This window comes from Gopherus flavomarginatus, chromosome 6 (genome assembly GCF_025201925.1).
Source record: "Gopherus flavomarginatus isolate rGopFla2 chromosome 6, rGopFla2.mat.asm, whole genome shotgun sequence".
Taxonomy (NCBI): domain Eukaryota; kingdom Metazoa; phylum Chordata; order Testudines; family Testudinidae; genus Gopherus; species Gopherus flavomarginatus.
In genome coordinates, this window is record NC_066622.1 from 49,477,207 (window position 1) to 49,489,792 (window position 12,586).

The 12,586-nt window shown below is 61.8% G+C and overlaps 1 protein-coding gene across 3 annotated transcripts in view; it reads left to right on the forward strand.

The window, feature by feature from the left end:
- The window catches only part of SLC38A3 (solute carrier family 38 member 3), a 98,547-nt gene that overhangs the window by 52,610 nt on the left and 33,351 nt on the right, over nt 1–12,586 (forward strand). For all 3 annotated transcript variants that reach the window (XR_007775094.1, XM_050958693.1, XM_050958695.1), the window contains 7 exons: nt 3,398–3,480; nt 4,257–4,315; nt 8,984–9,160; nt 9,766–9,845; nt 10,834–10,934; nt 11,420–11,544; nt 12,140–12,284. Coding sequence is in view for 2 of the 3 variants with exons in the window: in XM_050958693.1 (XP_050814650.1) it covers nt 3,398–3,480; nt 4,257–4,315; nt 8,984–9,160; nt 9,766–9,845; nt 10,834–10,934; nt 11,420–11,544; nt 12,140–12,284 (770 nt within the window). In the remaining variant the exon portion in view is untranslated. The remainder of the gene's footprint in view (nt 1–3,397; nt 3,481–4,256; nt 4,316–8,983; nt 9,161–9,765; nt 9,846–10,833; nt 10,935–11,419; nt 11,545–12,139; nt 12,285–12,586) is intronic.

Below are 12,586 nucleotides of genomic sequence, written 5' to 3' on the forward strand. Positions count from 1 at the left end.
GTCCATGTCATGTCCGGGGTCACCTCAGAGAGCTCGGGAGGGGAGCAGGGGCCTGGTGGGTAACCCTGAGCCCCCCAGCTCCAATGGGGGGTAAGGGGATGGGCCCGGTGGGGGAGGGGGAAGGGGCAGCTGACTCTGCAGCATCCAAGTCCCCCAATCCCCTCTCAGGGCATCTCCCCAGTGCAGAGAGCCAGAAACCACATGGCCCGAGGGGGCACCAAGTGCCTCTGACAGCCGCTGCTCCCTGGCTCCAAATAGAAGGGGATCCCTAGATGGGACGGGCCCAGTGCCCACCCCTTGTTCCCGGGGGCCCAGCCATCAGTAGAAGAGATGTCCTGAGGGCCCCTGGGTGGGGCGGGAGCTACCTGAGGCCAGCAGCTTGAGCCAGCTGTGGGGGCAGGGAAGGGACACTGCTTAGGGGAAGACCACAGCGTGTGGGGGGGTTGATATCGAGGTGCTAGTCATCACTTGCTGCCAATCCCAGCTGGGCTGGACCCAGCCCCACTCCACAGGGGCCAGAGAGGGGCTTTTGCATGGGAAAGCAGCCAGACTAAGACATACCATGACTGTTGCTACCCAAACCTGAGCTCCCCCGCACAGCTCTGGGTGCCCCTCAGTCCCGACTCACAGTCTCTGCTATTCCAGCCTGGACTCCTCTTCTCCCTCCTGCCATGGCTTGAGTGCCCCTCACTCCCCACCCGCAGCCCCTGCTAGCCCAGCTCTTGGATGGTGCTTGGCTGGGGACTGGTGTGCTTTAGGGCTCAGGTGGAGCGAAAGCTAATCTGCCCCATGACCTGTGCTGAATCTGACCCACAGCCTCTGGGGGAGAATGTTCCATGTGACTCCAGCTGCCTCCTCTTATCCATTGGTCCGTCTCCTGCCCTCCCTGGCACCTCACCCCTCTCACTCCACCTATCTGCTTCCCTGCCCCCGGCCCTGCCCTCCTGCCTCCCTGGGCTGATCTCCTCCCTGCCATGAGGCAGGCTGGTATTGTTAGCCTCCTTTCCCAGTTGGGGAAACTGAGGCACAGCATGACACCAATCTGCAAAGCCAGCTCACCCAGGGAATCCCAGCCTGGGACTTTCACCCAGAGGCCACCTGCACCTCCTGATGATCACAGGCTGTGTCTGCACCCTCCTGCCACACTCGCAGCTCCCTCCTCTCTGCCAGGCTAGCCTGGCTCTGTCTCTCACACGCCTTCCTTGGTGCATTTCCTCTCTCCCTACTTCCTGCCTGTACCTCTTCCCCCAGGGTCAGCCGTGTCCCACGTCCTGTGGCAGCCGGGCAGATCTGGCCTCCAGCCCAGCACAGGGATTTAGCCGTATTTAGTCACTTCTATTTTAGCTTAATGCCAGAGCTGAATAAGCCTTCAGTGTCGGATTAAACCAGCGGGAACGTCCAATCCCTGCTTCCCCTTCCCATGGGCAGAGCCAGCCCCCCACTGGGCACACGACTTCCCTGGGGTGTGACTCTCCATGTGGCACTTGGCTGGGGTGGCTGGCACCTCTAGGCACTGAAGGGTTAACGCAGTAGCTGGTGAGGTCGCTGCAGGTGTCACTACCACTCCAACATCCGTGCAAGATGCCAAAGCCTGTCTCCCGGCGCTTCTATCAGCCCATCCAGCTTCCCACAGGCCCACAGAGGCAGTTCCATGCCTGGCACCCACGAGGCCAAAGAATGGGTCTCTCCCCTGGATGTTACACGGAGACCGGCTGGACCGGAGCCACCCAGGCCCTGAACTCTGGGGTGTTTGGATCTATACTTTTGCACAGGCACAGCCTAGCGAGGGCGCTGTTGGGCCTGGCAGCCACTCACAGGCCTGATCCTGGTACCAGTCAATGCTCAGACTGTTCCAAACAGCTCCACGTGCATGCAAGGGCGGTGCCCCACCCTCCCTGCAGACCCATACAGCACTAGCACAAATCCCATCGTTCACGGCACTGCTTGCTCAGGGAAGGAATGGACCAGGGGCTCTATCCAGGAATCACGGGCTGGGGAACTCCCCACTACTTGATGCAAACAGTTTCAGTGCCTGGTACTGTGAGCGGGGCTTGCTGCAGCGACGAAATGCTGGAGTCGGCTCTGAGCCCGGGGTGGGGCGTTAGTGGCACATCTCTGGCGCACCGAGGGAGAGGAGAGAGGAGATCCAGGCCCATTGAGTCAAACTGCCCACGATGGGCACCACAAACCATTCCCATGGCAACACTGTCCCCACAACCATCACTAGCCCTGTGATGGGCAAGTGGACCCAGCACTGTGCTACAGTCCCACCCGGCATGGGTGCCCATCACCATAGGCCTCAGGCCTGGTTTTCAGCCCATGGGAGCAGCCGGGGCGAGTACAACAGGAGGTTGCTCATTCCCCACACATTCCTAGGGATCTTCTCCTGGCTTCCCCAATGGGGCCTTGACCCCATCCCCAGGGATCCTCTCGAGCCGGGGGACCCTGAGCCAGAGAAAGTCGGGTCCCATAGAGGTGCCTGGAACCCCATTGGTGGGGGGCGAGCAAGAGGGAGCCACAGGACAGGTCATCTGGTCCAGGCCAGATGGATGCCCAGAGCCGGAACGGTTACTCGTACAGTCTCCGCAGAGCCAGCTTAGTGCGGTCAGGCTGAGCGCCAGGACACATTAAAGGTCCCAGTGTTCCCTGCACAGAGTGAGCTCTGTCTCTGGCCTAGCCAGGCTCTGGCCACATCCAAGCAGGGTGGGGGAGGCAAACGTGGCTCGAGGCAGAGCCCTCTTGGGGGCAGCGCAGGGTGCAGCCATGTGTCTGGGCAGGGGCAGGCAGCCGGGGCATTGCTTTTCCGGTGGGCAGCCCAGCACTCCTTCCAGAGGACGGAGAGATGGGACTGAGGGGCACCAGCAGAGCTGGTGGGGAGGGGAAGATAGTAGGGAGCTGTGGGTTGGGACTGAGGGGCACCAGCAGAGCTGGGGTGGGAGGGGAGGATAGTAGGGAGCTGTGCACCCTGTGAGCCTTTTGGGGGGGATGCTCAGGACCAGGCAGGGTTGACCCGTAACTGCCCCCCATGCAGGCTCTGCTGATGCCGGGGCATCTTGAGAAGACTCAGGACCTATGAGTTGCACTCTTGGAGTGAGCAGGGGTGGTGGGCAGAGGGAGACTCTCCAGGCAGCAGAGCTGCAGCAGGACCCCCCAGCTGGTGCAGGGGAGGGGGCAGCTGATGGGCAGAGAGAAGGAGCCAGCTGGGGTGGGTGTCAGCAGAACTGGCGGTGTCAGGCACCCAGAATCAGTTCCGGCTGGTCCTTCCCACCAAGGCAGGGGGGTCGCTGGCCCAGGCTGGGGGACGGGTATTGACTCAGGCACCGTTGTCAGTCCCAGGGTCCCGCTAATTCCCCACCCCCCAGTGCTGCAGGGCCTGACCCGGCCTCTTGTCTTGCAGGGACTGGTACCTGAATGGGAACTACCTGGTGATCCTCATCTCCCTCACCATCATCCTGCCCCTTGCCCTGATGAAGCAGCTCGGTGAGTCGCACGCTCAAGGCCAGGTCGGGGCTGGCAGCTGGGGGGCAAAGTGCGGGGGGTCCGAGATACCCAAGAGAGGGGCTTGTGGTGCATTGTGGGTGCTCGTCCCCCAAGCTCTCCTGCATGGATGGATGGGCAGCACATCCCCCACCCACCCCTGGCACAGCAGGACAGGTGAACACTGTGTGGGGCGAGTGGGTGGGGAGTTGGGGGAAGCTGGGATCAGAGCTGGGGTGCAACAGGGGCTGGGAGCCAGGCTGTTTCAGGCCGGTGGGTGTGGGGGAAGGACAGGGGGCAGGGAAGTGAATCTCAGGGGGGAAGGAAGAGAGATAGCAGGGGGGGAGGGGTTTGGAGGGCAGGGTAGGACCAGCCTGTGACTGGAGGAGGGGAGGGACAAGGAGGCCAGTGGGGTATGCTTCTCGCCAGGGTCAGGTGAGCACCAGGTATCTGTGCCAGCGCCCTCCCTGCCACCCAGCCCCACACACACACCATGCACCTCACCCCTTGGAGCCCCATCCCCATATGGGTCTGGGCCAAGGGCAGAGTCCAGCTGGGGGACCGAAGGCAGCAGCCCAGGACATGTCTGGTGCCCATGGCTGATAAGAGGGGCATCTGGTGCCCATGGCTGGATCTCTACCCATCCCTCCCCAAGCAGACTGAGCCCTGAGCCTCTGCGCCCCAGGCCCCTTGGTGCCAACCCCACAAGGGCCAAAGACAACGGGCTGGGACACACACCGCTCTGCTCGTGTCCAAGCCCTGCGTTCTTCTCTCCCCAGGCTACCTGGGCTACGCCAGCGGGTTCTCCCTCAGCTGCATGGTCTTCTTCCTCATCTCAGTGAGTCTGCCATGGCCCTGGGGGGCATCAGGACCCTCGAGAAGGGCCAGCAAGCCAGACATGCCTAGCCACCACTGTGCTGCAGCAGCAACAGCACCTGCCCTCCCAAGGGACACATACCCTGACCTGGCATGGCTGGAGCTTCCCCCGAACGTCTCATGTGCCCACTGAGCTGCTCTGGATTCCAGCTCCCGAGACTCCCTGGGGGCTCAGGGGGGAAGCCCCGCCATTGGCTTCCTCCCCCACAAAGGGGTCACCCCTCTACAGAAGGACTCGGGATGTGGGGCCTGGCACTGACTGACAAGGGGCCCCATTTCCCGAGGGGTGGTGCCCAGCACCCATCCGGGCTGGCTCGTACCTTGCCCCTCATCCTGGGTGGCCTGTGCCCCGGCTGGAGCTTGGGATGCTGCCGCTGGGGAGGGATTGGGAGTGCAGAGGTTGCACAAAGGGCCTGACTCCAGGTGACGGGTTCTGCGGACTGACATGGGGGCACAGGAGATAGGGGGCTCAGTGCATGAGGAGCCTGGTGTGATCTCAGCCCTGGCACAGGGAGATGCACGCCTGTCATGCGGGCGCTGAGTGCCACGTCTTTGTCTGGGGGCATGTGTGTGGTGGGGGTCTGGCTGCAGCTACATGCGGGCAGAGACCAGCCGCTCTTCAAGCTCCCTTCACCAGGGTCCCTAGGGGAGCAGCACAGCCTGCCAGCTCCGGGGAGCTGGGTTTAAACCTGGTGTAGCTCCCGGGTGGAATGGACCTTTTCTAGTGGCCAAATGGCCCTGTTCTGCAATAGCAGAAACACTGCGAACTCCACTTCAGAGGGGCTCTGGGCTGAGGTAGCGGGGGCTGCGGGTCAGGAGCGAGGAGCACCAGCAGAGCTGTGGGGAGCCCAGGGCTGGCATAGCAGGACCCTCTGCTCCTGTTGGCCCTGCACTGCAGGTTGCTAGATACTCCAGCAGGGGCAGGACAGTGCCAGATGGCTCAGCATTCGCTCCCATGGCTGCCTAGAGCTCCAGACACCAGCTGGGAACTGAAGGTCTCTGTTCTGGGCTGCGGAGAAGAGGCCAGAGCTGCTGGGCTTGTCATGGCTGCTCGTGGCCACAGACAGGGACTCTGGGCCCTGCTGGCCCATCAGCTGGTCCCAAGCAGACCCCCTGGGGCCTGGCCTGGCAAGCGAATGGTTTTATTTCTAGTTGAGGAAGCCTAAACCCAGTGTGGAGGGGTGGGCAAGGGCTCCAGGGCAGTGGCTGGGGGAGAACGCTGAGCCTTCAGGGACAGCAGCACACAGAGAGGTTCATGCATGCGCACACAGAGAGGTTCATGCAAATGCACATAGGCACACACACTCATGCATGCACACACACTCATGCACGCACATACATGAACACGGAGAGGCACACACACTCATGCATGCACACACACATGCACAGAGAGGCACACACACACTCATGCACGCACATACATGCACACGGAGAGGCACACACACTCATGCACGTGCACACACACACACACAGAGACACACACGCTCATGCATGCGCACACACAGAGGCACATGCACATATTCACATGCACACACGCACGGAGAGGCACATGCACACTCATGCACACGCACACAGAAGCACATGCATACTCATGCATGCGTGCACACGCACACGGAGGCACATGCACACTCATGCACACGCACACAGAGGCACATGCACACTCATGCATGCGTGCACACGCACACGGAGAGGCACACACACACTCATGCACGCACATACATGCACACGGAGAGGCGCACACACTCATGCACATGCACACATACACACACACACGCTCATGCACGCACGCACACACACACAGAGGCACATGCACACATGCACGTGCACACATGCACAGAGAGGCACATGCACACTCTGCACATGCACACACATGCATGCGTGCACACGCACATGGAGAGGCACACGCACACTCATGCATGCGCACACACGCACCAATTGAGGCTCATGCACACACACAAGCCACCAGATATGAGAATTCTCTGCCCGTCGCCAAACCCTGCTGTGACGTTAGGCCCTGGAAGGGCCGAGCGATTTTGAAGACATCATGGGGTTTCCATTGCTCGTCTTGCAGGCGGGCGGGTTTGGCTCTGGTACCCACAATCCCAGAGTGCATCTGAGACCTGAGGCCCAGTGACACTGAGCAACATCAGCCCGGTCCTGGGTTCAAGGGGGAGGGGGATGCATTGCCGAGGGCTCAGAGATGAGCAGTGAGGACGAGGAAAGGACTAGAAAACCTGTCTGAGAGCAAGAGACGCTGGAAGCTCCCTCTGTTTAGCTTAGCTACTAGAAAAGGCCCATTGCACCTGGGAGCTACACCCAGGGGGTGACTGGAGCCCAGTCTTTGGGTACCTGCGTGGGGCACAGATATTTAATTGAGCGGGGGAAGGTCTAACAGGATCCAGTGGCTGGAAGCTGAAGCTAGATATCTTTATACTGGAAATGAGGTGTATGTTTTAGCAGGGAGAGTAACTAACCACTAGGACCATTTAGCCAGGGCGGGGTGATCACTTTTAAACCAAGCTGAGATGCTTCTCTGGCAGCTCTGCTCTGGGGATTACCACGGGGCAGGGCTCTGGCCTGGGCTATCCAGGAGGTCGGCCAGGAGGGACCAGTCTCTCCCCCGCTGGCGGAGGGGCGGGAGGTAACAGCATCCCTGGGGCAGAGGTGCAGTCAGACGTGGGCGGGGTTAGGGTCAGAGCAAAGCCCACAGACAGAGTGCAGGCGGGAGCGAGGTGGGTGCACGGCCGTAACAAGGGCCAGGCGAGTAAGGCACTTGCCTCGGGCACACAAAGCCGGGAGGGGGAGGGGGCGCAGAAAACAGTGGAGAAAAAAAAGAGTCGAGAGTCCCTTTCTCTCCCCTGCAGCAACTGCTGCCGCAGGGTCCTAGCGCCCCCCATCTCCACTGCCAGGGCAGACTGACTCTGAGCCTGCCCTTCCCCCTCAGACACCTTCATTTTCCATTGGACCCTCCAGCAGCACAGGCCCTGCCCGCAGTCACCAGTCCTGCCCCATGCTGGGCAAGGAGGCAGCCCCATCCCTCACCCCTAGTGAGGTGAGGGTGATTCCTGGACCTGAGAGGGGCCCTGGGAGCACATGCAGTGACAGTGTGCTGCTGGGGGGGGCAGGATGGGGGGTTCCTCCCCCAGAGCTTGCTGCTGCCAGCAGGGAAAGGGCTGGGGGGAGTTCTCCTCTCTGGCCCCTGTCCGGGAGCAGCCTGCCTGCAGCCCAAACTCATCCCCAGCCCTGCCCCACCCCTTAGCTCACACCCCCAGCCACAGCTTTCACCGCCGCACTGCACCTTCAACCCTCTACCATAGCCCTGAGCCTTTCCAGCGCCCCAAACACCTTCTCCCCAGTCCCAGCCAGAGCCCTCATCCCCTACACCCTGACCCTCTGCCCCAGCCCTGAGCCCCTCCAGCACCCCAAACACCTCATCCCTAGTCCCAGCCAGAGCCCTCATCCCCTACACCCCTACCCTGGCCCTGAACCCCTCCCACACCCCAAACCTTCCATTCCCAGCCACAGCCAGAGCCCTCACCCCCCACATACCTACTCTTGCCCTGAGCCCCTCCCACACTCCAAACTGCTCATCTGCAGCCACAGCCCTCACCCCTGCACCTCTTCCCTCTGCACCCACCCATCCCCAAACTCCCTCCCAGAGCCTGCATCCCAATCCCCTGCCCTAGCCTAGGCCCTGCACCCCAGACCTCCTCCCTCGCCCAAACTCCATCCCCCTATCCGCCCAAGGCTCTGGGAGGGAGTTTGGGTGGGGCGGGGCGGGGCGAGGCATGTTCTGGGCACCACCAAAATTTCTAAAAACCTGCCAGCCCTGATTCCTGCCCTGCAAACCTGAAATCCCAGCATTCTCAGGACACATGCTGATCCCTAGTGGCCACTGCTGATATCCAGCACCTCCCTCCTCTCTTAACCTGTGAGTCCCTCTCTGGATTGGAACTGGACTGGAACCAAAGACCATCTTGGAAGCAACATTGCCATCCCAAGTAGCCAAAAATTATGAGTTAGACCCCCCAAAATCACAAGCTCTACTGCCGCCACTTCATTCATTCTTCGAAGGCAGGCCCTTCCCTCCAAGAGGGACTGAGGGACCCGCCGCCGAATTGCCACTTAAGAGCCGGCCCTGGGGGAGGGTGCAATTTTATATTCTTGCCTCAGGCGCAAAAATACCTAGTTACGGCTCTGGGTGGGTGTCTCTACAGTCTCCCTTGAAATTTGCCAGGCCTAAAAGTTATGAGCACCCCAGGAGCCCAGTCTGTGCCCAGGGGCTGCGAGGGGACCTCAGGCACTGCGGTGTGAGATGAATCACACCCTTCAGGGGACTTCGGACCAACGTGGCTGGGGCCCTGGGTGATCTCCCCGTGGGGAGCAGAGGTTTTCAGCAGAGCAGAGAAAGACCCTGAGGGTTGGACTGGGAAGGCCTGGTTGGGTTGGTCAGTGATGCAGGGGGATGGGCTGCTCTCCCCTGCCCCGTGATCTCCCCCTCATGGGGAGCACCCATCTCCTTCGCCGCCTTTCTTCCCAGGCTCAGAGCTGGGGCTGGGCTGCTGAGGGGCCGTGGGTGACGCTGGCAGCGCCGGGCTCTGACTGGGTTTTCCACCCCCTCTCTGCCCAGGTCATCTACAAGAAGTTCCAGATCCCTTGCCCCCTCCCTGAGCAAGACGGCAACGGCACAAGCAACGTCAGTGACGCCCAGGGCAGCACCAGCGACTACCAGAACGGCTACCCGGTCCTCCAGCCGGCTGCTGCTGGGGCCGCCTGCTCCGCCAGCCTCTTCACACTCAACTCCCAGGTACCGCATGTGCCAGACCACACGGCAGAACGGCCAGGATCCCGGAGGAGCCCTGCTCTGGGTGTGGGTGTGTCCTGGGAATGCTATGGCCATGTCCCAGCCCTGCTGCTGACCCTGCTGCCATCTGGCCAAGCCCAAGGGTCACTAACTGTGCCTCAGGCCCCCAAAATGGCAGGACTGGCTCCCAAGCAGTCAGACTTCACACAATCCCCTGGGTTTTCCCTTCACCTCGGGGCGCCTGTGCCATCGGGTTGTGCTTGGGCCATGTTTCCTCTGGACCCAGAGATGCTCTTTATTTAAAATGAGCACTGAGCTTCTCCCCGGCTCATGTGCCTCCAGGAGCTGGGGCTTGGTGTGACCCAGACTCAACTGGTGGGAGCTGGCAGTTCTGCGCTGGAGGTTGTGAGCCCAGCACCCTCCTCTGAGCCCTCCTGCCTGCTCCACTCCCATCCTCCCCTTCATTCCCACCGCTGGGTCATGTCCAGCCACGGGGACCCAGGCCAGGGGGGCTGGACAGCTGGGCTGCTCTGGGTAGCTCTCTGTAGCCGGTGCCCTGCACCATTAGCCAGCAGCCCTGCTCCACTGACCCTTGGTGTCTCCTACAGACAGCCTACACCATCCCCATCATGGCATTTGCCTTCGTGTGCCACCCTGAGGTGCTGCCCATCTACACGGAGCTGAAGGAGTGAGTCGGGGGGCCGGAATGTGGTGGGGCAAAGGTGAAGAAGGAGGTGGCCCCGGGATCCTACCCCATTGCTCCCTAGAGGAACCTGAGCCAGTGTCGCTCAGTCCCTGAACCCAGGGTAGCTCTATCGTAGGCAATGGAGCGACTCCAGGGGCCAGCGCCAGCGTGGCAAGGATCCACGCCCACATGGGCCCCTGCCTCTTGTGGCTGGACCATGTGCCCCAGCCAGGGGCCCCATTGCTGCAAGTGGCCTCTGCTGCCCTGGGACTCCCAGATCTGGGTTCTGCTCCAGCGGGTTCTGGTGCCGCCCCGGCCTCACTGTCCAGAGTGACCTGCCTTCTGGCACCCGGAGCCCAGGCACAGGTCACTGGGGGCACCCCCAGCCATTGTGGGGACCCCCAATCCATGCCAGCTTTGCAGCTCATGCCCTCACCTTGATGGCCTCCTGGCAGACAGACCCACGTGGGGCAGGGACCATCCACCGTTCACCGTTCACCTGCCCCTTTCTACAGCAGGGTCAGTGGTAGCCCTCTCCTGGCACCAGAGAGCCCTGCACACAGCGAGGGTGGCTACTTGGGCAGCTGAGATGTCCCCAGGACACAGCCTGTGAGGATCCCTCTGATGCTTGGGGCTCCAGGGGCAGGGAGGGCAATGGAGTGCTGCTCCCCAGCCAACCCTGCCAGGGACCCATCCGTTCTGGGCTGCCAGGCACCAGCTGGCACCACGGGGTTGCCTCAGGAACGTGCCTCTCCCTCGCCAGTGCCAGGCAGGAGGGACCCAGCTTAGCAGCCTGGCAAGGCCTTGGTATCGAGAGCCTGGCTCCGCAGCTGGGGGGTCATGGGTGCCATGCTCAAGACCAACATGGGGCCCAGACTGGGAAGGTTGAGAGCCGTGGCCTAGAGGCCCCCTGGAGCGGGATGTGCCCAGCTCATGTGGGTGGTGGCTGCCGGCAGATGGCAAATTTAACCCTGCTCTGGGCATCCTGCAGCCCCTCCAAGAAGAAGATGCAGGGCATCTCGAACATCTCCATTGCTGTCATGTATGTCATGTACTTCCTGGCTGCCCTCTTTGGCTACCTCACGTTCTATGGTGAGTGCTCCCCCAGATGATCCCCACTCTCCCACTCCCAAAGGCCAGGAGCGAGCCCCTGCCCATCGCTAGCCCCAGAGGGACCCAGCCAGAGCTGGGTTATTGGCTCCATTGGCTGCACGGCTCAAGGGGCAGGAGCCATGGGGCTCACGGCTATGGGGCTGTCCTCTCCTGCCTAGGTACCACCAGACCCAGCCCATGGCAGGAGCCGTGGGGCTCACGCTATGGGGCTACCATCTCCTGCCCAGGTACCCCCAGACCCAACCGTGGCAGGGCCCCCTAGTGCGATCTACCCAGCGAGATCTTGTTGCTGGGCTCCCAGTCTCTAGGGCTGAGTGGTTCTGCTGTCACGCACCAACCCAGTGCCACACCAGGCTGTTGCAGAGCCATGTTGGCCGGTTTCCCTGCGGGACAGGTCTCCCCTTGGGCCAGCAGGATGGGCGGGGCTTACCTTGGGCGTGACAGACACAGGTTGCACCCTGCAGGTCAGGTGGAGTCAGAGCTGCTGCACACCTACAGCTACGTGGACCCCTTTGACGTGCTGATTCTGTGCGTGCGCGTGGCAGTGCTGATCGCCGTGACACTGACTGTTCCCATCGTCCTCTTCCCGGTAGGTGACGCCACTGCCAGTCACAGGGGGAAGAGGGGGCAGAACAGGGCCTTTCCCCTGACATCAGGGGTTGTGGCTCCCTGTGCAGTGCCCCACCCCGGGGACACTGGTGCCGTGGTCTCAGGCCTCTGCATGGCCTCAGTTGACACAGGCTGGCTGCTTGTGGGCAGTGCCAGCAGAGGCTGGATGGACCTTGGTGACTGAAGGCAGCCCAGTTTGGAGCCCTGGCACCGTGTGGTCCTCGTCAGGTGCCTGGGGTTTCTCTGGCTGGGCCTGGCCCTGCATGGGCTGCGGTGAGCACAGGAGGGACACAACAGCAGCAGGAAAAGGACATTTATACAAACTGCAGGAAGGGAGCTAGGGGAGCCAGCCAGAGACTGGGGCAAGCAGGCCCCAGGGACCATGGTGATGGGCACCATATTACAGGTTGTCCCTGGTGGGTGTGGGGTGGGCGGGGCCCAGAGGCCATGGTGATGGGCACCATACTACAGGGGGACCATGGTGGGTGTGGTGGGCCCAGAGCAGGCTTGGCTCCGGAAAGGGAACTGGCTGTGGGCCCCATGCTGGGCACACAATCTGACCCTCTCCTCTCTAGGTGCGCCGCGCCATCCAGCAGATGCTCTTTCAAGGCAAGGACTTCAGCTGGGTCCGTCACGTAGCAATCGCTGTGGTCCTGCTGATCACCATCAACCTGCTGGTCATCTTCGCCCCCTCCATTCTTGGCATCTTCGGCCTGATTGGTGAGTCCTGGCACGTGCTGCCTGAGCCGCCACCATGGCACTGCAGGGAGCCCAGCGCTCTCTGCACCAGCACCCTGTAGGCTGGGAAATAGTGTCTGGTCTGTCGTGCCAGATTCCCAGGTCCCAGGGCGTGAAATCCACAGCTCTTCCCCCAGCGCAGGGCTAGCATCCCATGCATGCTGCCCCTTGCTGGCCTGCCTCAGCCCTGAGCTGGAGGGACCTGTACAAATACAGCTCAGCCACACAAGGGAAGGAGTGCCAGTGGGGAAACTGAGGTACTGAGTGTGCTTTGCCCAAGGCCA